The following is a 24,511-nucleotide window of genomic DNA, read 5'->3' as shown; positions in this document are numbered from 1 at the left end:
TTTTAATCCTGGCTCTGCCACTTGCCTGCTGTGTGAACTTGGGCAAGTCACTTCACTTCTCTGTGCCTCAGTTCCCTCATCTGTAAAATGGGGTTTAAGACTGTGAGCCCTATGTGGGACAGGGACTGTGTCCAACCCAATTATCTTGTACCTACCCTAGCACTTAGAACAGTGCCTGGCACATAGTATGTGCCTAACAAATACCATAACTATTATTAATAATTATTACCAATATTATTATGATTATATTTGTTAAGCACTTACTATGTGTCAAACCCTGTTCTAAGCACTGGAGTAGATACAAGTTAATCAGGTTAGACACAGTACCTGTCCCATGTGGCACTCACAGTTTAAATGGGAGGGCGCACAGGGATTCTTATTTTGCAGATGAGGGAACTAAGGCACAAAGAAGTGAAGTGACTTACTCAAGGTCACCCAGCAGACAGCAGGCAGAGCTGGGATTTGAACACAGGTCTTCTAACTCCCAGGCTCATTCCTCTAGGCTACGCTGCTTCCCCATAGTATCAGAGTGCTTGGGTCTCAGCACTGGGTAAATGCTTTCAGTTGATTCAAAATCATCCAACAGGGCTGGATGTGGATGGGCCTGGTACGGGCCCTGAACCCAAGGTCAGCCTCAGTGGTGTGTTGTGTCCAGCAAAATCACTGGAGTGGGGTGGGGGGGTGGGGGAGAGTGGCACATTGGCCAGGGTCCTGGAAACCACTGCTCAGAGCCCACAGTCTCTGGGGAAGGGGTGGATCTAGACACCACCCCTGCCCTCCACAGCTCAGTCAACAATGGAAACCTCTGGTTTTCCAGGCTTGGAATATTGGTTTTCCTGTTCGCAAGCCTGGAACAGGAAAACCAATATTCCAAGCCTGGAAAACCAATTTTCCCCTGCCCCATCCCACCCCCGATTTCAAAAGACCCTCCTGGGACCACTGGTCAGCTGGTGTTTCCAAAGTGTGGAGCGTGCTTTTCAAGTCATTTAATCCATCCTCCTACCTCTAAGTAGGCTGACCCTCCCTCCTTCCCTCCCTCCTTCCTGTCCCCCTCCTCCCCTTCTCCATCGCCCCGCCTTACCTCCTTCCCTTACCCACAGCACCTGTATATATATATATATATATATATATATATATATACATGTTTGTACATATTTATTACTCTATTTATTTTACTTGTACATATTTATTCTACTTATCTTATTTTGTTAATATGTTTTCTTTTGTTCTCTGTCTCCCCCTTCTAGACTGTGAGCCCACTGCTGGGTAGGGACCGTCTCTATATGTTGCCAACTTGTACCTCCCAAGCGCTTAGTACAGTGCTCTGCACACAGTAAGCGCTCAATAAATACGATTGAATGAATGAATGAATGAATGACCCCTTCTCCCAACCTGGCCACGCCCCCTCCCTCCTGTGGGCACCCAGACCTTAGCGCTGCCTGGGGCCCTCCTCACCTGAGTCTTTTATCTCGAAAGGCCGGGGTGCCGGGCACTATGGTCTTGATGAAGAAGGGCTGGCTGCCTTTGGCCTCCTCAAACCCTCCCACGATGCTGAAGCCCCAGCTCTCTGCGTCACTCTTGCGCAGGACGATGTCTTGGCAGCAGTGAAGGCAGCTGGGAAACCAAAGAGTGAGTCACCGCCAGGGTCTCGACTGGGGACCGGTCCCAGGGGGCTCCGTGACCTAGGGGAGCCCCTCCCATCTTTGGGCTTCCAACCCCTACTTCCCTCACATCTATAACCTAACCCGGGGGCCCCAAGGAGGACACCAAACCATAAGAGCAAACACAATAACTCTGCAGGCCCAGAAAACCAACTGACGGCATGAGACTGCAACACAGAATGATGGGGAGGATTTTCCCTCCCTGCCTCATTCCTCTTTCTCGCCTCCAACACTCCTGGCCTTTCCACTGCTTCAGCACACCACTCCCTACCCTGGGAAGAGTGGCGGGGAGGAGCTGGATTGGGGATGGGGCGGCACCCAAGTAGATAAATACCCGAGTGACTGATTGCAGGGGGGCACGGGGGAGCAAGTCTGGAAGCCCCATAGAGCAGAAGGGGCAGGACCAGAAGTCATCTGCAGGTTGACAGGGAAGCAGTGCAGCCTAATAGAGAGACCACGGGGCTGGGAGTCAAGAAACCCGAGTTCTAATCCCGGCTCTGCCACCTGCCTGTTATGTGACCTTGGGCAAGTCACTTGACTTCTCTGGGCCTCAGTTTCTTTATGTATAAAATAGGGATTCAATCCTTGTTCTCCCTTCCCCCTTAGATGGGAGACTGTCCAATATGCTTGTATCTACCCCGGTGTGTAGCATAATAATAACGATAATAATTGTGGTATTTGTTAAGCGCGTACTATGTGCCACACACTTTAATAAGTGCTGGGGAGGATACAAGCAAATCGGGTTGGACACAGTCCCTGTTCCATGTGGGGTTCACAGTCTCAATCCCCATTCTACAGATGAGGTAACTAAGGCACAAAGAAGTGACTTGCCCTAAGCCACATATTGGACAAGTGACGGAGCCGGGATCAGAACCCATGACCTCCTGACTCCCATGCCCATGCTCTATCCGCTACTTGGCATGTGGCTATGCTTAATATCACAATTATTAGCATTACTATTATTATTATGGAGAGTGGCCAAGGGTGTGCTCTTGGGAAGGTTTGCTTTGACTCGGAAAATAATCAATAAACAACAATGACGGTATTTGTTAAGCACTTACTATGTGTCCAGCACTCTTTTAAACATTGGAGTAGAGACAAGTCATTCAGATTGGACACAGTCCCTGCTCCACATGGGGCTCTACCTCCATGGAGGTAGAGAAGCAGTGTGGCTCAGTGGAAAAAGCACGGGCTTTGGAGTCAGACGTCATGGGTTCAAATCTCAGCTCCGCCAATTGTCAGCTGCGTGACTTTGGGCAAGTCACTTAACTTCTCTGGGCCTCAATTACCTCATCTGTAAAATGGGGATGCCCCTCGTGGGACAATCTGATCACTCTGTAACCTCCCCAGCGCTTAGAACAGTGCTTTGCACATAGTAAGCGCTTAATAAATGCCATCATTATCATTTTTATTATTATATGCCAAGCACTGTTCTAAGCGCTGGAGTAGACACGAGGTAATCACATTGTCCCAGGTGGGGCTCACAGTCTTCATCCCCATTTTCCAGATGAGGTAAGAGGCCCAGAGAAGTGACTCTCCCCAAGTCACACAGCTGATAAGTGGCGGAGTCGGGATTAGAACCCACGACCTCTGACCCCCAGGCTGAACCCTGGCGCTTAGCACACAGTAAGCAATGAGCCAATTCCTAGTCAGGAAAGCCCCACGGGAGGAGCTACATCCAGGCACCCACCGGCCGAGGGTGGGGGGGGGGTGCCCAAACCCTCTGCGGCCTCTCCGAGCACCGCCCCAGCTCCCCGCGGAGAGTGGCGGCCGCTGATTGGCTGAGCGCGCAGGGCTGGTAAGGCCCCTGGTCGCTGCCCACACCGGCTAACCCCATCAGGTCCCGGGAACCAGGCCGCACCTGGCTGCCCACCTGGCGCAACCACAGGCCCCAGGAGGGAAAAACGTTTTGTTACAGATGACAATCACTCCACCCTCCACTGTCTCCAACAGCCTCTCTTTCCCCAGAGGAGCTCGGAGGAGCCCCAGAGGCAGCACGGGATTGGGAGTCGAGAGACCCGGGTTCTCATTTGCCCAGGGCCGCGGTTTCCTCATCTGCAAAATGGAGATTACATCTCCTTTCTGCCTCCCTCTTGGGTTGAGAATGCTATGTGAGACAGGGACAGTGTTTGATTATATTGCATCTACCCCAGGACTCGGCACACAGTAAACCCTAAATTCTACATATTAGGTAAGGTTTGCTCCCTTTCCCCATCCCTTTTAATAATAATAATTATGGTTCCTGTTAAGTGCTTACAATGTGCCAAGCACTGTTCTAATTGCTGAGGTGGATACAAGTCAATCTCATTCGCTCCCACGGCCTCAACTATCATGTCTAAGCAGATAACACCCAAATCTACATCTCTGCCCCTGCTCTATCTCCCTCCCTCCAGGCTCGTATCTCCTCCTGCCTTCAGGACATCTGGATGTCTGCCCGCCATCTAAAACTCAGTATGTCCAAGACTGAACTCCTTGTCTTCCCTCCCAAACCCTGCCCTCTCCCTGACTTTCCCATCACTGTTGACGGCACTACCATCCTTTCCATCTCACAAGCCCGCAACCTTGGTGTCATCCTCGACTCCGCTCTGTCGTTCACCCCTCACATCCAATCCATCACCAAAACCTGCACTCCGCAACATCGCCAAGATCCGCCCTTTCCTCTCCATCCAAACCGCTACCCTGATCATTCAATCTCTCATCCTATCCCGACTGGATTACGGCATCAGCCTCCTCTCTGATCTCCCATCCTCCTGTCTCTCCCCACTTCAATCTGTACTTCACGCTGCTGCCCAGATCGTCTTTGTGCAGAAATGCTCTGGGAATGTTACTCCCCTCCTCAAAAATCTCCAGTGGCTACCAATCAACCTACGCATCAGGCAAAAACTCCTCACTCTTGGCTTCAAGGCTCTCCATCACCTCGCCCCCACCTACCTCATCTCCCTTCTTTCCTTCTACAGCTCAGCCTGCACCCTCTGCTCCTTGCCGCTAACCTCTGCACTGTGCCTCGTTCTCGCCTGTCCCGCCGTCGACCCCCAGCCCACGTCCTCCCCCTGGCCTGGAATGCCCTTCCTCCGCACATCTGCCAAGCTAGCTCCCTTCCTCCCTTCAAAGCCCTACGGAGAGCTCACCTCCTCCAGGAGGCCTTCCCAGACTGAGCCCCCTCCTTCCTCTCCCTCTCCTCCCCCTCCCCATCCCCCCCACCTTACCTCCTTCACCTCCCCACAGCACCTGTATATATACATATGTTTCTACGTATTTATTACTCTATTTATTTATTTATTTTACTTGTACATATTTATTCTATTTATTTTATTTTGTTAATATGTTTCGTTTTGTTGTCTGTGTCCCCTTTCTAGACTGTGAGCCCGCTGTTGCGTAGGGTCCGTCTCTATATGCTGCCAACTTGGACTTCCCAAGCTCTTAGTACAGTGCTCTGCACACAGTAAGTGCTCAATAAATACAATTGAATGAAGTCAATCAGGTTGGACACAGTCCCTGTCCCACATGCGGCTCACAGTCTTAATCCACATTTTACAGATGAGGTAACTGAAGCACAGAGAAGTGAAGGGACTTGCCCGAAGTCACACAACAGACAAGTGGTGGAGCCGGGAGTGGAACCCAGGTCCCAGACCTGGATTCTATCCGCTAAGCCACGCTGCTTCCCCAGGCTGCTTTTGACAAATTGGAAGGCCTCTACTGTACTCATGATGGTATTTGAGAAGCAGCGTGGCTAAGTGGAAAGAGCCCGAGCTTGGGAGTCAGAGGTCATGGATTCAAATCCCAGCTCCGCCAACTGTCAGCTTTAGGCAAGTCACTTAACTTCTCTGTGCCACAGTTACCTCAGCTGTAAAATGGGGATTAAAACTGTGAACCCCCCCGTGGGACAACCTGATCACCTTGTAACCTCCCCAGTGCTTAGAACAGTGCTTTGCACATAATAAGCACTTAACAAATACCATTATTATTATTTGTTAAGGACAATCTGTGCCTACTACTGTTCTAAGCACTGAGCAAGGCACTTTCCCCACTGCTTACTTCCGTGCTCTGCACCCAGTAAGTACTCAGATTCTTTGTGATTAAGCGTGTAAATCCTATGTGGGACACGGACTGTAACCAACCTAACTTGCATCTACCCCAGTGTTTAGTACATAGTACATACAGCACATAATAAGCACTTAACAAGTACCATAATAATAATTATTATACCATGGATCGAGAGAGGTTAACGGAGTCACCCTAGGTCACCGAGCACAAAGGGAGTGGGGTTCTGCTGCCCTCCCCAAGATCCCCTCCCCAGCTGACCTTTAGCTAGTTTTCCCCAGTTTGCGTGACAGTTGAAACTTTCTCAGAAAACCCTCCCTCCCACCAAGGGAATTAAACCTGGATGAGGGGAGGGGCCAGTGGAATCAGAGACCTGGGGCTGCTATCCGGTGCGTTGCCAAGATACACCAACAATAGCTACCGTCTGCACCTGAGGGTGGGGGTGACTCACCTCCTGGCCCCGCTCCGGGAAGAGATCCGGGTCCCCCTCCCCCACCACTCCCTCTGGCCGCCCGCCAGGAGACTCACCTGGGCAACCCCAGCCATGTCACCCAGAGCGGGGCCCAGCCATGTCCGGGCTCTCTGGCGGCCTCGGGGACCACCTCCCCGTTCTCTGGGCCCCTCTCAGGCACCAAGATGTCCAGGACTTTGAGCATCACCGAAGTGGAGGCCGTGTGGTGCTTGAGAGCAGAGACGGCCTCATAGTAGGACAGCTGGGTCAGGTCGACTCCATTGATGCTCAAGAGCACACTGCCTGGACATTTGGGACAGGAAAAAGGAGTGTTGGTCCGGGGATAACCCTCGGGGCCTACGGATTCTTACTGCTACCATGTCAATCCAGTCGCTTATCCTAACCGGCCTCCTTGCTGACCTCCTTGCCTCCTGTCTCTTCCCACTCTGGTGCATGCTTCACTTTACTGCCCGGATCATTTTTCTACAGGAACATTCAGGCCATGTTTTCCCACTTCTCAAGAACCTCCAGTGGTTGCCCATACCCCTCCGCGTCAAACAGAAACTCCTCCCCACTCACTCCCCTACTACAGTATATTGTGATGCTGCACTCTCACAAGTACTCTCACTCTCGCTCACTCTCTCAGCTGTGTGACTTTGGGCAAGTCACTTAACTTCCCGGTGCCTCAGTTACCTCATCTGTAAAATGGGGATTCATTCAATCGTATTTATTGAGCGCTTACTGTGTGCAGAGCATTTGGACTAAGGATTAAGACTGTGAGCCCCACGTGGGACAACCTGATTACCCTGTATCTACCCCAGCACTTAAAACAGTGCTTGACATATAGTACGCGCTTAACAAATACCAACGTTATTATTATTATGTTAGTACAGTGCTGTGCACACAATAAGTGCTGATAATAATTCCCACAAAAATACAAATTACCAATTCTGTAGTGTTTCGAGTGACAATATATGGATCCAAAAGCTTGACAGTGAAAAAACAGGACAGAAAGAGCATCAATTATTTTGAAATGTGGTGTTGGAGAAGGCTTTTGCGAATACAAAAGCAAAAAACAAACAATTGGATTTTGGAACAAATTAAAACAAAGTGACCTTTGGAAGGCCAAATGACTCAACCTGGATTAGCATATTTTGGACACATTTTCAGGAGGACTAATTCTCTGGAGAAGATACTAATGCTAGGAAAAGTCCAGGGAAAACATGGAAGAAGACCAGCAGCTAGATGGATAGAGACCATAACAACGATAATGGAAGAACGGTTAGAAAGGTTACAGACCACGGCAGAAGACGGATGTGCTGGAGAAAATATAATCCAGAGAGTCGCTATGAATAAGAAAAGACTTGGCAATACTTGACAATAATAATAATAAAAATGACTGACTAACTTTAAGTCACTCCATCACCTTGCCCCCACTAACTCACCTCCCTACTATCCTACTATAACCCAGCCCTCACACTTCACTGTAATGCCAACATTCTCACTGTACCTCGATCTCATCTATCTCGCTTCTGACCTCTTGCCCACATCCTGTCTCTTGCCTGGAACACCCTCTCCTCAAATCTGACAGACAATTACTCTTCCACCGCTTCAAAGTCTTATTGAAGACACATCTCCTCAAGAAGCCTTCCCTAAGCCCTCCTTTCCTCTTTTCCCACTTCTGTGTCACTTTGACTTGCTCCCTTTATTTATCCCCGCTCCCAGTCCCACGCCACCTATGTACATATTTCTAATTTTATTTATATGAATATCTGTTTCCCCCTCTGGACTATAAGCCCACTGTAGGCAGGGACTGTGTTATATTGTAATAATAATAATGATAATGGCATTTGTTAAGTGCTTACTATGTGTAAAGCACTGTTCTAAGCACTGGGGAGGATACAAGGTGATCAGGTTGTCCCACGTGGGTCTCACAGTTTTAATCCCCATTTTACAGATGAGGTAACAGAGGCCCAGAGAAGTGAAGTGACTTGCCCAAAGTCACAAAGCTGACAGTTGGTGGAGCCAGGCTTTGAACCCACGGCCTCCAACTCCAAAGCCTGGGCTCTTTCTACTGAGCCACGCTGCTTCTCTCTCAGTATACCAGAAGGTATACTGTACTCTCCCAAGCGCTTAGTACTGTGCTCTGTATGCAGTAAGTGCTCAATAAATACAATTGACTGACCCTTCTTCCAACTCCCACTCCCACTCTTCCTGACATCCCCTCCCCGCGCCCACAACCTCAGCTCCCGGGCTCCTCTTCACCCCAACTCTGACCATCCGTCAGCGACCCTGCCGGAGGCGGGAACACTGCCGACTCCACGTGTGAGCCCCCCTCACCTCTCCTGACCCTGCCATCACGGGACAGGCAGCCGACGGGCTGCACGCTGGTGACGAAGACCGGCAGTTTGTGCTTGCTGTCTCTGCCCCCGCCGATGGTTATCCCCAGAGACTCCCGCGGCTCTTTCTTGATCGTGAGTATCCTTTCCTGGCTCACAAAGCCCGCAGGCGGCTCCTGCAGGGGACAGAAGAGCGGGTGGGTCGGGGAAGCTGTCATCATCATCATCGTTGTCGTGTCCCCCAGACCCCCTCGTCATTCCACCAATCCAGTCCACCACAGGGAAGGGCTTCAGAAACCCAGGGGAGAGCTGGCCGAAGAAAGGACTTCGTAGCCACCCCGACCCCCTAAGGCTGTTCTCTGTGCCCGGAAGTTGGATGGGCTCGTTTGTAGTAGAAAGTATTTAGGTTAGATGCCAGGATGAATTTCCAGCCCAGGAGGGTGAAGGATTGCCTTTCCTCGGGGTACCTTGGACAGGAACAGGGAACTCCCTGGCGAGGCCGTCATAAGGACAGTGACAGGTGGATGCCCACGAGACCCTGCCTTTGTCCCATTGGCCTGTGGTTCTCACACACAGCTGAGGCTCACCCCCTCCCCCAGCATGGGACAGTCGTTCAGTCAATCGTATTGAGCGTTTACTGCGTGCAGGGTGCTTGGGAGAGTACAATATACCTTCTGGTAGGTGGCAGGCCGCAGGTAGTGAGTCTGCTCGGGCCTTCTCCTTGGGTGAACAGGACTGCCACCGCCACTGCTGCTGCTACTGCCAGACCCCAGCATCCCCCCATCTTCCCCAGCCTCTTGGAGGGAAGGGGTCTTCTGTCTCAACACCACAAAGTGGACTCGATTCTCACTGGTCTGGAGAGAGCACCAAACTGGGAGTTAGGAGATCATCATCATCATCATCAATCGTATTTATTGAGCGCTTACTATGTGCAGAGCACTGTACTAAGCGCTTGGGAAGTACAAATTGGCAACATATAGAGACAGTCCCTACCCAACAGTGGGCTCACAGTCTAAAAGGGGGAGACAGAGAACAAAACCAAACATGCTAACAAAATAAAATAAATAGAATAGATATGTACAAGTAAAATAAATAAATAAATAGAGTAATAAATATGTACAAACATATATGCATATATACAGGTGCTGTGGGGAAGGGAAGGAGGTAAGATGGGGGGGATGGAGAGGGGGACGAGGGGGAGAGGAAGGAAGGGGCTCAGTCTGGGAAGGTCTCCTGGAGATGGGTTCTCATCCCGGCTCTGCCACTGGCCGGCTGCATAACCTGGGGCAAGGCACTTTAATTCTCTGGGGATCACTTTCCTCATCTGTAAAATGGGATGTGATAGCTGCTCTCCTTCCCCATTACGCTGTGACCCATGTGGGACTGGAACTGTGTCCAATCTGACTGAATTGGATCTAACAAGGTGCTCGGCACATAGCAAGTGCTTAAGAAGCATTGTGATTATGATTATTAAGGGGAGGATGTTGGGGACAACGGGGGGCTTCCAAACTGCCCCCCGAAGCTGCCCCTGCCTTCCGGCTCCTCTCCACAGCTTCTCCTGCCAAAACAAAAGCAGGCAGGTGGAGTTGGGGGCGAGGGCTAGTGGAAAGAGCATGGGTCTGGAGTCAGAGGACCCGGGTTCTAATCCAGCTATACCAGTTGGTTGGTTTGTGACCTTGGGCTAATCACTTAACTTCTCTGTGCCTCAGTTTCCTCAACTGTAAAATGGGGATTCAATATCTGTGCTCCCTCTTAGGCTGTGGGCCCCATGTGGGACCAGGCCTGTGTCCAACCTAATTAACTTGTATCTAGCCCGGCGCTTAGAACAGTGCTTAACACATAGAAGGCACTTAAATACAATAATAATAATGGTAATTGTTAAAAATAATAATAATAGTAATGATGGCATTTATTAAGTGCTTATTATGTGCAAAACACTGTTCTAAGCTCTAGGGAAGTTACAAGGTGATCAGGTTGTCCCGCGGGGGGCTCACAGTTTGAATCCGTATTTTACAGATGAGGTAATTGAGGCACAGAGAAGTTACGTGACTTGCCCAAAGTCACACAGCTGACAGCTGGAGGAATCTGGATTTGAACCCATGACCTCTGACTCCAAAGCCCGTGCTCTTTCCACTGAGCCACGCTGCTTCTCATGTCTCTGACCGGAACTCCTTCCTGCTCCCCTGTTTTGCTAAATGCCCCTTCACTGCTTTCACAGCCCTCCTCAAAAGTCATCCCCCAAGGAGTCCTTCCTTGAATAATCACCCCTGCCCAGTCACACCGCCCCTTCAGGAAACTTTGTTGCCAATAACGATTCTCATACTCTTTTAGCTTTTTTATAGTGTGGCCTCAAGGAAAGACCCAAGGCCTGGGGACCAGAAGAGCTGAGTTCTTATCCTGGTTCTGCCACCTTCCTACTGCGGAACATATCTGTAAAATGTAAATACCTGTTCTCCCTCCCTCTTAGACTATGAGCTCCATGTGGGACAGAGACTGTGTCTGAAATGAGCCTACTCCACCCTAGCACTTAGTACAGTGTTTGACCAGTAATAATAACTGTGATATTTGTTAAGTGCCCACTATGTGCCAAGCACTATATTAAACACTGGAGTAGAAACAAGATAATCAGGTCCCACATAAGGCTCACAGTATAAATTGGAGGGAGACCAGGTAATAATAATATTATTATTATAGTATACTATTATATACTATATTACACTATATAGTATATAATATATATATACTATATTACTATATACTACATAGTACACACAACTATATAGTATTATTATATAGCATAATAGTATAGTATAATAGTATACTAGTATAATAGTATAACACTACTATTATAGTAATAGTAGTGTTTGTTAAGCACTATGTGCCAAGCACTGTATTAGAGAAGCAGCGTGGCTCAGTGGAAAGAGCACGGGCTTTGGAGTCAGAGGTCATGGGTTCAAATGCCGGCTCCGCCAATTGTCAACTGTGTGACTTCGGGCAAGTCACTTCACTTCTCTAGGCCTCAGTTACCTATCTGTAAAATGGGGATAAAGACTGTGAGCCCCATGTGGGACAACCTCATCACCTTGTAACTTCCCCAGCGCTTAGAACAGTGCTTTGCACATAGTAAGCGCTTAATAAATGCCATCATTATAATTATTATTATTAAGTGCTGTGGTAGAAACAAGGTAATCGGGTTCCACATGGTGCTCACAGTTTCAGTAGAAGGGAGAATGGGTCTTTAAACCTCATTCTTAGAGGTAGAAAATGGAGGCACAGGGAAGTCAAGTGACTTGCCCAAGGTCACAGCAGACAAACTCGAGGAGCCCACATCTCCCGAAGCCATCAGGAGCAAGCTGCCGCAGAGACTGCACTTCGGCCATGAACAGGGCCACTGCAACCACTCGGCCCCGGCCCTTGGAGGACACAGTGAGCAGGTGTATTAGTCCTGGTGCCCTCTGGGAAGTAGAGAGGCAGGTTTCTGGCCAACCCCTCCCCCAGGGCCTGGGCCCATTTATCTCTCTGTGGGCCCAGACAAGCAAGAAAACAGACTCAAGCTCTACCCTGAAGACTAGTGGCTTCCCTATGCTTGCCAGCCTCCCTGCCACTCCTGTGGCAATGCCCACAGGGAGGTGGACATGGGTTGTGGTGAGGGGTTCAGAAACCTTACCTGGATAATGTGGGCAGCGGCCTCGGGAGTGCCCTGCCGCAGGTCCTGCCCATTTATGGCCAGGACCTGGTCATTGCGGCTCAGCTGTCCATTCTTGGCAGCCAGGCCACCGTCCAACAGGTCCAGGATGAAGATCCCGGCTTCCTCCCCCTTGCGAATCAGCTTGATGCCCAGGGGCTCCATCTGGTCCCTCTTGACCAGGGTGACGCGGATGACCTCCCGTCCAGCGTCCTGAGCGGGGGCTTTGGGAGAAAAGCCCTTCTCCTGCAGAACCACCAGGCGGAGGGTGGGGCCCGGCTGGCGGAGGAGCCCGATGGCCTGCTCGTGTGTCACATTGCCGATGGTCACTCCGTTGACCTGGTCGGGGGGTGGGGAGGGGGGAGAGGGGAGACCTTGCAGACCCTTCTGGGCTCCCCCACTCCCACCTATGCCCCATCCCCACTGCTCATGTCTCTTGAGGGCACTTGCCTGGGGACTGAATCCACCCCATCCCCTTGTCCCAAGCAAACAAGAAGGGGAGGGTTGAAGGGAAGGAAGAAGGGGCGAAAAGGGCAGGGAGGGAGGAACACAATGGAGGACAGTAAAGCCAGCTGGGAACCAGTCTGCCCCATTGGCAGGTCAAAGTGGGTAAAGTGCGGACACCGGGCTCACTGCAGCAGCGCTGGCCCGATGAGAGGGTTGGAAGCGACCGCCCGCCTACCACCTGTCCAGCATGCCCACCTCGAGTACATGGTCCCCAGGGGCCACCCTTCCATCCAGGGCGGCCAATGAGTCTCGGCGGACCTCCTGCACGACGATGTTGCCCAGGGGCGTGTCCCTCCCGCCGACGATGCGCAGCCCCAGTTCCTCCTCTGGGTCCAAACGGCGGAGCTCCACTGCCACCGTTTCCGCCACCAGGCTGGCTCTGGGTGGCCCATCTGCCGGCAGGAGGAAACTAAGGCTCCCCTCATGATCCTCGCCCCCTGCAACTCCATCCCCTGAAACTGAGAACCCATGGTGGGCTGGGAGTGGTAGGGGCAGGAGGGCGGGTCAGGGAGAGCAGGAGACCCCGCTGCAGGCTTGGAACTGGGCTTTCTGGCCAGAAAGTCAGCTCACTCCAGACGTACAGCATCAGTCCCCATCTTCACTTTCCTTCCACTCTCCCTCCCGCTGCACCTGAGCTAGGGCACCCCACGTAGGCCAGGAAGCGAAACAGCACATCTGAGTGGGTGGGAGCCTGGGCCTAGGAATCAGGGGACCTGGTTCTAATCTGAGCTCCACCACTAGCCTGCTGTGTGACCTTGGGCAAGCCACATCACTTCTCTGGGCCTCAGTATGTCCTTTTGTAAAACGGTGGTTCAATAACCACTCTCCCTCCTACTTAGATTGGAGCCCTAAGAGGGGCAGAGACTGTGTCTGACTTGATCATCTTGTATGTCCCCCAATGCTTAGTACAGTGCTCAACACAGAATAAGCACTGCATAAATACCACAGTTATTATTAGGGTCATCCCATCTCAGCCAGGATCTCCCTACCAACCACTATCTGATCAGTGGCCAGTGAGCCATTCCCTCTGAACCACTATTTATGCTTGTCTCCCTGGCCCTGCTGGCAGTTCAGGCCTGCTCCCTCCTGACACTACAACTGGAAGCTTCCCAAGGGCAAGAACTGGGGCCTTGGCATCTTCTGCCTCCCTGGGCCCAGCCCACTTGGCCACAGAGCCTACTTCTCCCTCATGATCTAAGACGATCTCTGGGTGCCTGGGATTATCCGGGCAGGAACATAGGGCCTGATGGTAAAGGCCAGGGGCCCACCCTCACCCCTCCAAGGATGGAAGTGCACAAGATTAAGTGTAATAAGATTATCATGCCAAGGCATAATCCCATCCCGGGGGCGTCCGGGAAGCAGGTTTGAGGTTGGAAGCCACTATCTCCCAGAGTGAGGTGGGGGTGGAGGTGGGGCCAGGCCTGCCAGCCAGCCCCCACCTCCCCACAGGGCTGAGATTTTCCTGCATACAGTTTTGTGTTTCAGCCTCCCTGCCCTCAGCCCCCTCTTTCATTCATTCATTCAATCGTATTTATTGAGCACTTACTCTGTTCAGAGCACTGTACTAAGCGCTTGGGAAGTACAATTCGGCAACAGATAGAGACAATCCCTACCCAACAGGCTCACAGTCTAGGAGAGGGGAGACAGAGGACAAAACAGAACAAAGCAAGTAGACAGGCTTAACGATAAAACACAACAATTACAATTAGAATAGAACAACAGGTAAAGGGCAGGAACTCACTCACTCAGAGGGGCCGGGCAAGGCCCCAGCAGGACCCAGGGAGCCCACATGGCATCCAGCCCTCATGTAATGATAATTATAGTAATAGCGGCATTTGTTAAGTGCTCACTATGTGCCAAGCCCTATAGTAAGCACTGAGGGAGATACAAGATAATCAGACCTGTGCTCTTTCAACTGCTTCAAAGAGCTAATGGGTCATAACAGCCCCCACTCTGGGTTCTTTCCAGCTGCGCTCTGCTTCTCTTGTGTCTTTTGAGGGAGCAGAGTAGGAGCCCCAAAGGCCAGTGGGGGAGGGGTAGAGCGTTTTCCCACCCAGCTGGGAACCGGAGGGAAGTCACTGCATCGGCCCCAGGGTTCCTCCGGCTCTGATTCCAGGCCACTCCCTGGCCACTGATACTACTACTACTACTAATAATAATGGCATTTATTAAGCGCTTACTATGTGCAAAGCACTGATGGACTCATTCGATCGATCGCTTACTGTGTGCAGAGCATTTATATTAAGCACTTGGGACAGTACAATATAACAATAAACAGACACATTCCCTGTCCACAACTGCCCACCCACATCCCCAGCCAGGGTCGACCAGAAGAAGTGTGTGGGCAGAGGGAAGAGGCAGGGACCCCCTGGGCTGCAGGTGCGGCATCCCCTGAAGCAGGGCCCTAGCAAGCTCAGCCCGTCCCCAAAGCCTCTCAGCCTGAGGTCAGGGGAGCTGGGGAAGGGAAAGGGATGAGACCCAGAGGTCATTCACAAGACAAGCAAAAGGAAACCTTACCTTCTTCGCTCTCCTCATAGGCCGGGTTGACTAGCCCCGGCTCTGGCAGCCCCAGGGATACGGCCGCTGCCAGAGGGCTCTCCACCACCGGCGGGACTGCCCCGGGGGTCTGCTCACCGGGGGCGCCTGCTTCCTCTCCAGGCAGGGGCTCTTCCTGACTGCGGCCAAGGGGACCTTTCTTCCGGCCCAGCTCCGCCCGGTACTTTCGGAATCCGGGGCACCTGGGGCCGAGAGCAGAAACATGGGATGAGATGATGGGGAGGGGGTGCCCAGGGTTAATGGGGGAGGGGGGCAGGGTTTCAAAATCCACCTGCAGTAGGGCAGCAAACTGTGCTCTTCTAAACTGTGAGCCCACTGTTGGGTAGGGACTGTCTCTATATGTTGCCAACTTGTACTTCCCAAGTGCTTAGTACAGTGCTCTGCACACAGTAAGCGCTCAATATGATTGATTGATTGCTCCCTGCTGAGGACCTGCCTCAGTGCCTCTTACCCAGCTGCTAGCAGGGAAGTTGAGAGGCCCTGAGAGCCCTGATTGAGGAAGGAAGGCCTCAGGAGCGGGGAAGGAGGAGGAGAAGAGGCACTGGCTTTACATTCTTAGCAAGCCCCAAGCAGATGGTATCCAGAGCCTGCTCTGCCACCCGAAACCAGCAGCAGAACCACACCACCTGCCGGGGCTGTGGGCAGCTTTTTCTACCTCCTTTGCTACATGCTTAGACCTTGCCCCCACAGGAGAGGGGCACACTATTTCCCTGCCCTTCAGTCTCCCCAGCTCCTCCATACCATTGGGAACTGGCCCTCTCCCCGCCCCTCTCCATCAGGCCTGCCTCCCTCCCTGACCCCAGGATAAAGCAGCTGAGAGGTTCCCAGTACCAGCAAGGGCCTGCCTTCTCTTGCCATGTGGCAGGAGGCCAATGGAGCCCTTGCCTTAAATGGGTGCGATGACCCCTGCGGACCCACCCCTAAAGACCCCATTGCCCCCAGTCAGCTGACCTGGCCCCTGGAGACCCCCACCCTCTTGGGTCTTTCTCCAGCAGGGGGTTAAAATGCAAACCAGCCTCAGGAGAGGTTGGCTGTCACCCCAGGCCACTATGAGGCTCCTCTGTCCAGCCCCACAAAAGGGGAGGGAGGAGAATCCAGCCTGGGTCTGGTAAGGGAGGGACATAGGGTGGCCAGGTAGCCTGGGGCAGGGAGGAAGTAAAGAGCCCAGCCCCAACTGAGGGGTGGAATGCAAGGAAAAGATGGATCACAGGCTCAGACCCCAGGACACTCAAGCCCTCAGCTCCAGCTGGCTGCTCTCTGGCCCAGCTGGTGTGGGGAAGTGGGCAAGGCCCAGCGCAGACTCCCCTCCCCTCCTCATCTCTCTTTCTCTACCTCCCGCCCCTCTCCCCCCGAGCCCTGGGGGAGCAATCATTTACCCCTAACACACTTACAGAGGCTCTGTAAGGACTCCTTTGGGCCCAGGGGCAGGACAGTAAGTGGGGTTTTTTTGGACAGTGAAGTGTTTTTTTTTTTCCTCTCCCTCCATTAAAAAGGCCTCCCCCATCCCCCAAGACAGAGGCAAAGATCAAAGTCTGAGACAACATGAGGGACGGTGGACAGTCGGTTTCTCACCCTCCTCCTCATGGTATTTGCTAACTGCTTACTATGTGCTAAGCACTGTGCTAGATAACAGGACCACCTTGTGCCCTGCCCCACAAGGGAATCCCAGTCTAAGGGGAAGGAGAACAAATATTTAATCCTCCTTTTATAGAAGAGGAAACTGAGGCCCCAGAGAAGTGAAGTAAATTGCCCAAGATCATATGGCAGAATCAGAATATGGATCCTCTGACTCCCAGGCCTGTGCTCTTTCCATTAGCTCACACTGCTCCCTCTGAAACCAGCCCACCCCTGGCTTCCACAATAAGACCCAGAGAAACCCTCTCAGGCTGCTCTTGTCACAGTGCTCTGCACACAGTAAGCGCTCAATAAATACGATTGATTGATTGATTGATTGTCCCCCTCCCCGTGATCCTGCTCCCTCCACTTACCCACCCCCGACCCCGCTCTTACAGGGTGAGGTTGGACTTGTGGCATATCCATCCATCACCCAACCTGTAAGCACTCTTCCCCCTGTGGGGGGCGGGTCTTTACTTTTCAGAGGGTCAGAAGTAGAGAAGCAGCGTGGTTCAGTGGAAAGAGCCCGGGCTTTGGAGTCAGAGGTCGTGGGTTCAAATCCCAACTCCGCCACTTGTCAGCTGTGTGACTTGCGGCAAGTCACAACTTCTCTGTGCCTCAGTTCCCTCATCTGTAAAATGGGGATTAAGACTGTGAGCCCCCGGTGGGACAACCTGATCACCTTGCAACCTCCCCAGTGCTTAGAACAGAGCTTTGCACATAGTAAGTGCTTAATAAATGCCATCATCATCAGTATTACTATTATTAGTGTGGCCTACTAGCAAGAGCTAGGACCCGGGAGTCCAAGGACTGGGGTTCTAATCCCGCCTTCACTTCCTGTGTAATTTTGGGCAAGTCAGATGACTTCTCTGGGCCTCAGTTTCCTCATGTTAATGGGAAACAATACCCACTCTCCCTCCCCCTTGCACGGCAAGCACTATTGGAGACAGCAGCTGGGTCCCATTTCATTAGCCCGTATCCACCTCAGCACTCAGCACAATGTCTTGCCCATAGCGAGCGGATGCCAGAGACCCCAGCGTTTTCACGGAAGGCCCGACCTGTTCTGCAGGTGTCCCTCCAGCTGGCAGCGCTGCATGGCCAGAGGGCAGTCCGGCTGGAAGGGGCAGAGGACGATCAGCTTGTCCAGTAGGTTGCGCACCAATAGGCTGGACCTGCGGCAATGCTGGAGGCTGAGCTTCTTGCGGTCCATGGGGCAGAAGCTGGCCTCCTGCAGGAAGCCCTCCAGGCAGCAGAAGCAGTAGGTGTGGCCACAGGGCGTGTCCACAGGCTGCAGCAGGGGCTGCAGGCAGATGTGGCACAGCAGCTCATCGTCCACCTCATCCTGGAAGTTATACAGGTGGTTGTTGGGCAGGTGGTGCTGCTGGCCGCACTCATGGCACAGCTCACCGCCCGCTGGGGCTCCCGCGGGCTGGGTCGTGCTGTCCAGCATCGGGACCGGAGGGACGCTTCAGCCTGCAAGGAGAGTGAAAGTCACAGGTGTAGCGGCACCCCCTGGAAGACAAGCCCCAGCCTGCAGGCCCGGGCAAAGTCAGGCAGCGGGTCTGGAATTTTTCATCTGCCTGATTTCTCTCTGGTCCTCAGCTCCTAATAATAATAATAAAAATGATGGTATTTGTTAAGCACTTTGTGCCAAGAACTGTTCTAAGCGCTGGGGGGGATACAAAGTGATCAGGTTGTCCCACGTGGGGCTCACAGTCTTAATTCCCATTTTACAGATGAGGTAACTGAGGCTCAGAGAAGTTAAGTGACTTGCCCAAAGTCACAAAGCTGACAAGTGGCGGAGCCAGGATTAGAAAACCCATGACCTCCGACCCCCAAGCCCGGGCTCTTTCCACTGAGCCATGCTGCTTCTCCTACTGGGTGCCCGGCTCTCTCAGAGGAGCCCTGGCAGTGGAGGGGAATCAGCATAGTAGGTCCCTTTGGGACTGAGGATTAAGCCTGGATGCCGAGCTGGGGCGAGCCCTGGAAAAGAAGGTAGGAGGATAAAAAAATCATAATAACCGTGGTATTTATTAACTGCTTATTATGAGCCAAGCACTGCACTAAGCTCTGGAGTACATACAACATAATCAGGCCCCACAGGAAGCTCATGGTCTAAGTAGGAGGGAGAACAGGGATAAAATCCCCATTTTGCAGATGGGCGAACTGAGGACAGAGTAGTGACTTGCCCAAGGTCACATAGCAGTTAAGTGGCAGAACCCAGGTCTTCTGGGCTTTTTCCACTAGGTCATGCAGTCTCCCTTATGTTCAGTGTGGGGACTGTGGGACCAGGGTGCCCCATTCATTCATTCCTTCACTCAATCATATTTATTGAGTGCTTACTGTGTGCAGAGCATTGTACTAAGCACCTGGTAGAGTACAATATAACAATAAACAGACACATTCCCTGAGTTTACAGAGGGCCCCCAAAGAGCCAAGCAAGCTGGGGTGAAAAGGGTAGACCGGACATCCTACTTGGTACTGGAGATCAAGTCCCAAGCCCTCTGCCCTCTTCAGGGAACCCAGTCTCACCCCTATAATAATAATAATGATGGTACTTGTTAGGTGCTTACTATATGCCAAACATTGTTCTAAGCGCTGGGGTAGATACAAGATAATCAGGTTGTCCCACGAGGGGCTCACAGTCTTAATCCCCATTTTACAGGTGAGGTAACTGAGGCTTAGAGAAATTAAGTGACTTGCCCAAGATTAGCCCTGAGCCAGAAAGGAGTACTCTGGCTGCCTGCCCTCTCCCACCCTGACCCCGTGTCCCATCCCCCCCACCGAGAGGGCCCAGCAGGGGGGCCTGGGGCCAGGTGGCAACCCAGCCATGGTCAACAGTGGGCAGCTGGGAAGCAGTTTGTTCTAGTGAAAAGAGCCTTGGCCTGGGAGTCGGATGACCTGGGTTCTAATTCTGGTTCTGCCACTAGCCTGCTGCGTGACCTTGGGCAAATCACTAAAATTCACTACGCTTCAATTTCCTCATCTTGAAAATAGGGATTCAATGGGACTCCCCCTTCCCATCCCCCCTGCCTTACCTCCTTCCCCTCCCCACAGTGCCTGTATATATGTATATATGTTTGTACATATTTATTACTCTATTTATTTTACTTGTACATATTTATTCTATTTATTTTATTTTCTTAGTATGTTTTGTTTTGTTGTCTGTCTCCCCCTTCTAGACTGTGAGCTCGCTGTTGGGTAGGGACAATCTTTATATGTTGCCAACTTGTTCTTCCCAAGCGCTTAGTACAGTGCTCTGCACACAGTAAGCGTTCAATAAATACGATTGAAAGAATGAATGAAATGCCTGTTCCCCGTCTAGATTGTAAGCACCATGTTGTAAAGGAACTATGTGATTAGCACAAAGATAGCCCTTAAGAATTATTATTATATGCTCGGATGCCAGTCTGGGGCAAGCACCGGGAGGATAAAAGTCATAATAACTGTGGTATTTATTAAGCACTTACTATGAGCCAAGCACTTTACTTTAGTGCTGGAGTAGGTACAACATAATCAGGCCCCACAGGGGGCTCATGGTCAAAATAGGAGGGAGAACAGGGATTAAATCACACACTGCGTGCCAGGCACTGTACAAAGTGGTGGGGTGGATAGCAGCAAATCAGGTTGGACACAGTCCCTGTCCCACAACAGGCTCACAGGTGCAATCCCCATTTCACAACTGACAGAGAAGTGAAGTGACCTTCCCAAGGTCACACAGCACACAAGTGGCAGAGGCAGGATTAGAACCCACAACCTTCTGACTCCCAGGCCCATGCTTTATCCAATACTCAATGCTGCCTCTTATTATTATCATAAACTCGCTGCGGGCAGGCACGCGAATACTAACTCTGTTACACTGTAATAATAATCATGAACAATTATGGTACTTGTTCAGTGCTTACTATGTGTCAAGCACTGTTCTAAGCACTGGGGTAGATACAAGTTAATCAGTTTGGACACAGTCCCTGTCCCACATGGGGCTCACACTCTTATCCCGATAGTACAGATGAGGTAACTGAGGCGCAGAGAAGTTAAGTCACTTGCCCAAGGTCACCCAGCAGACATGTGGCAGAGCCAGGATTAAAACCCAGGTCCTTATGACTCCCAGGCCCATGCTGTATCCACTAAGCCATGCTACTTCCCATAAACAATTATGGTACTTGCTAAGTGCTTACTCTGTGCCAAACACTGTTCTGAGTACTGGAGTAGATACAAGTTAATTAGGTTGGACACAGTCCCTGTCCCACATGGGGGCTCACAGTCTTACTCCCCATTTTACAGATGAGGTAACAGGCTCAGAGAAGTTAAGTGACTTACCCAAAGTCACACAGCAGACATGACCTGGAGCTGAGATTAGATCCCAGGTCCTTCAGACTCATGCTCTACCCACTAAGCCACACTGCTTCTCTTGCTTTCCCAAGATCTTGGTACAATTCTCTGCACACAGCAAGCACTCAATAAATATCACTGACACTTGCCTCTCTGCTCACCATTATGTCCTCTTCATTTCCCTCTCCATTAAACCAACTCCTGAGCCTGGTTTCATGGCTATCCATCAGCTCGCTTCTATTTCTGCTCACTTCACCCACAATTCTCCAGCTCACACTCACTGCTCCCCCAAACCCACTTTACTGTACCCCACTTCTCACCTCTTGCTACTTCCTGCTAGACTACAAACTTTTTAAGGGCAGGGACTGTGTGTCCTCACTCTATTGAGCTCTACTAGGTGCTCAGTACAGTGCTCTACAACACCACCACACTCAATAAATACACCCCTCACCTTCCAAAGTAGTGGATCTCGGCTCTCTCCTTCAAAGCCTTCCTGAAAGCCTACCTCCTCCAGGAGGCCTTCTGGGATTACTTTTCACCACCCCAGATTGCATCACCCCAACCCTTAGCACTAGCGTATGGGTCAAAGTACATAATCCTTTCATGTTTATGCTTATTCATTTTTACCAGTTGTATCAATGTCTTACCTCCTGCTTCAACTATTTGCAAATAATTTACACCTGCCCACCTCTCTATTACATTTCAAGCTCCTTGAGGAAAGGGGCCATGACTTTTCCTTCTATTGTACTCTCCCATACACTTAATGCAGTGCTCTGCCCACACCCGACAGAGTACTCTGCCCATGCTGACTGTTGACTCATCAGGAAGGACCCATGGGGTAGCCACCTAACCTTTCTGCTCCCCATCCTCCTCTCTTCCGCTTTCCAGACTGCACTGGTTCTCTGGCCTCTTCCTCTCCCCCTGAGGGGCAGCGTGGCATAGGGGAAAGAGCATAGGTCTGAAAGTCAGGGGACCAGCTCCCCCACTGGCTTGCAGAGTGTGACCTTGGGCAGATCATTTAACACCTTCGGGCCTCAAGATACCCCTCTGAACTGTAAGTTCATTGTGGGCATGGAACATGTCTACAAACTCTGCTGTATTGTACCCTACCAAGAGCCTAGTATAGTCAGTCAGTAAATCACAATTTTTGAGTGCTTACTTTGTGCAGAGTACTGTGTTAAGCACTTGGGAAAGTACTACAGAACAATATAACAGGCACATTCCCTGCCCACAATGAGATTACAGTCTAGAGGGGAGACAGACATTAATATAAATAAATAGAATTAGAGATAATGTATATAAGTGCTGTACGGTTGGGAGAGAGGACGAATAAAGGAAACAAGACAAGGTGACCCAGAAGGGAGTGGGAGAAGAGGAAAGGAGGGCTTAGTCAGGGAAGGCCTCTTGGAGGGGATGTGCTTTCACTGAAGCTTTGAATGTGGGGAAAGTAATTGTCTGTCAGAGATGAAGAGGGAGGGCCAGCGGGAGAGAGATTGGTGGCAAGATAGACTAGATATATAGTTCTCTGAGTACAGTAGGCGCTCCGTAAATACCATCTATTGATATATATATAATATGGAGAGAAGAGAGACAGAGCCCCAGGAAGGACAGAGCCTAACACCTTGCAAATTTGATCACCTTGCAAATAACCCTGCACAATGTAAGCCCTTAATAAGTGTCATGGAAAATAACAATAATGATAGTATTAATAATAGTATCTTAGGACTCAATAGATAGTGTCTGAACCTGTGCTCCTCTCCTTGAGCTGCTGAAAAAGGAATCAGAAATGCTGATTCCTGAAGTCAAAAACTCTTGAGTTCTGGGACACTGAAGTTCGCTCACCTGTCTCGAGGGTGGGGCAGGGAGGGGGCCAAATTCACCCACCCGTCCACAATCAGGGCTGTTTCCTCCTACAGGGGGGCAGATGGGATGGCCCCCCTGGGACAACCATTCCCTTGGGGCCTCCTGTAACTACTGGGGAAGCCATATGCCCTCACTCTCACCTCTGGAGTTAGGACATGATTTTCCTAAAATCTCCCCTGTACCTCCCCAGTTCCTCCCCCGTCCTGCCCCTTCTCCCATCTTTCTCAGCATTATCTCAAGAGGAGATCTCTTGCCTTCTATCAAAATCCAGCCCCTCCACCTGCATATCTGACACCATCCCTTCGGACCTTATCAAAACTCTTGCCCCTTCCCTTCTTCCCTCCCTGACTGCCGTCTTCAACTGTTACCTCTCCAGTGGCTTCTTCCCCACTGCTTTCAAACATTTCCATGTCTCCCCATCCTAAGAAAAAACCCAAAACCCTCCCTTGACCCCATGGCTCCCTCCAGTTATTGCCCCATCTGCTTCCATTCCTCTCCAAACACCTTGAGCGAGTTGTCTATACAAACTCTATCAAGTTCCGCTCCTCCAATTCTCTTTTCCTTCCCCATCACTCCACAGAAACTGCCCTATAAAAGGTGATCAATGATCTCTTTCTTGCTAAATCCAACAGCCTCTATTCTATCCTAATCCTCCTTGATCTCTCAGTTGCCCTTGACACTGTTGACCATCTCCTTCTCCTGGAAACATTATCCAACCTCAGCTTCACTGACACTGTCCTGTCCTGGTTCTCTTCCTATCTCTCTGGCTACCCATTCTCATTTGCGGGCTCCTCCTCTGCCTCCCGTGCCCTAACTGTGAGTGTTCCTCTAGGTTCAGTTCTGGGTCCCTTCTATTCTCCATCTGCACTCACTCCCTTGGAGAACTCATTTTCTCACACGGCTTCAACCTCCACCTCTTTGCCGATGAGTCCCAAATCTACTCCTCCATTCCTGATCTCTCTTCCTCTCTGCTGTTTCGCATTTCCTCCTGCCTTCAAGATATCTCCACTTGGATGTCCCAGACTTAACATCTCTAAAACAGAACTTCTTACCTACCCAACCAAACCTTGCCCTTCCCATCACTGTAGATGGCCACCAGCCTTCCTGTCTCACAAACCCGTAACCTTGTCATTATTTTTGCAGCATTTATCCTCCCCTGCCTTGATTACCATATCAGTCTCCCTGCTGACCTCCCAGACACCTGTCTCTCCTCACTCCAATCCATTCTTCACTCTGCTGCCCAGATCATTTTTCTACAAAATCATTCATGTCATGTTTCCCCACTCTTCAAGAATCTCCAGTGGGTGTCCATCTACCTCCACATCGAACAGAAATTCCTTTCCATTGGAATTTCTTTAAAGCACTCAATCATCCTTGTTCCCTCCAACCTCACATCACTACTGTACTACAACCTAGCCTGCACACTTCACTACTCTAATGCCAACCTTCTCACTCTACCTCG

General features: G+C 51.0%; 1 protein-coding gene across 2 annotated transcripts in view; it reads right to left on the bottom strand.

Moving 5' to 3' along the window:
• The window catches only part of LOC119930128 (ligand of Numb protein X 2-like), a 52,334-nt gene that overhangs the window by 2,424 nt on the left and 25,399 nt on the right, over nt 1-24,511 (bottom strand). Inside the window, exons 2-9 of one of the 2 annotated variants that reach the window (XM_038748628.1) lie at nt 17,913-18,327; nt 15,202-15,422; nt 12,880-13,142; nt 12,160-12,516; nt 9,164-9,346; nt 8,494-8,668; nt 6,231-6,456; nt 1,456-1,614 (exon numbers count right to left, since the gene is read on the bottom strand). In XM_038748628.1, the coding sequence (XP_038604556.1) occupies nt 1,456-1,614; nt 6,231-6,456; nt 8,494-8,668; nt 9,164-9,346; nt 12,160-12,516; nt 12,880-13,142; nt 15,202-15,422; nt 17,913-18,304 (1,976 nt within the window). In that variant the 5' untranslated portion in view covers nt 18,305-18,327. The remainder of the gene's footprint in view (nt 1-1,455; nt 1,615-6,230; nt 6,457-8,493; nt 8,669-9,163; nt 9,347-12,159; nt 12,517-12,879; nt 13,143-15,201; nt 15,423-17,912; nt 18,328-24,511) is intronic. The other variant, XM_038748629.1, reaches the window with a different exon arrangement.

The sequence above is a fragment of the Tachyglossus aculeatus genome, chromosome 6 (assembly GCF_015852505.1).
Source record: "Tachyglossus aculeatus isolate mTacAcu1 chromosome 6, mTacAcu1.pri, whole genome shotgun sequence".
Classification (NCBI taxonomy): domain Eukaryota; kingdom Metazoa; phylum Chordata; class Mammalia; order Monotremata; family Tachyglossidae; genus Tachyglossus; species Tachyglossus aculeatus.
The sequence above is the reverse complement of the archived record's forward strand: the minus strand, read 5'-3'. Positions and strand labels throughout refer to the sequence as shown.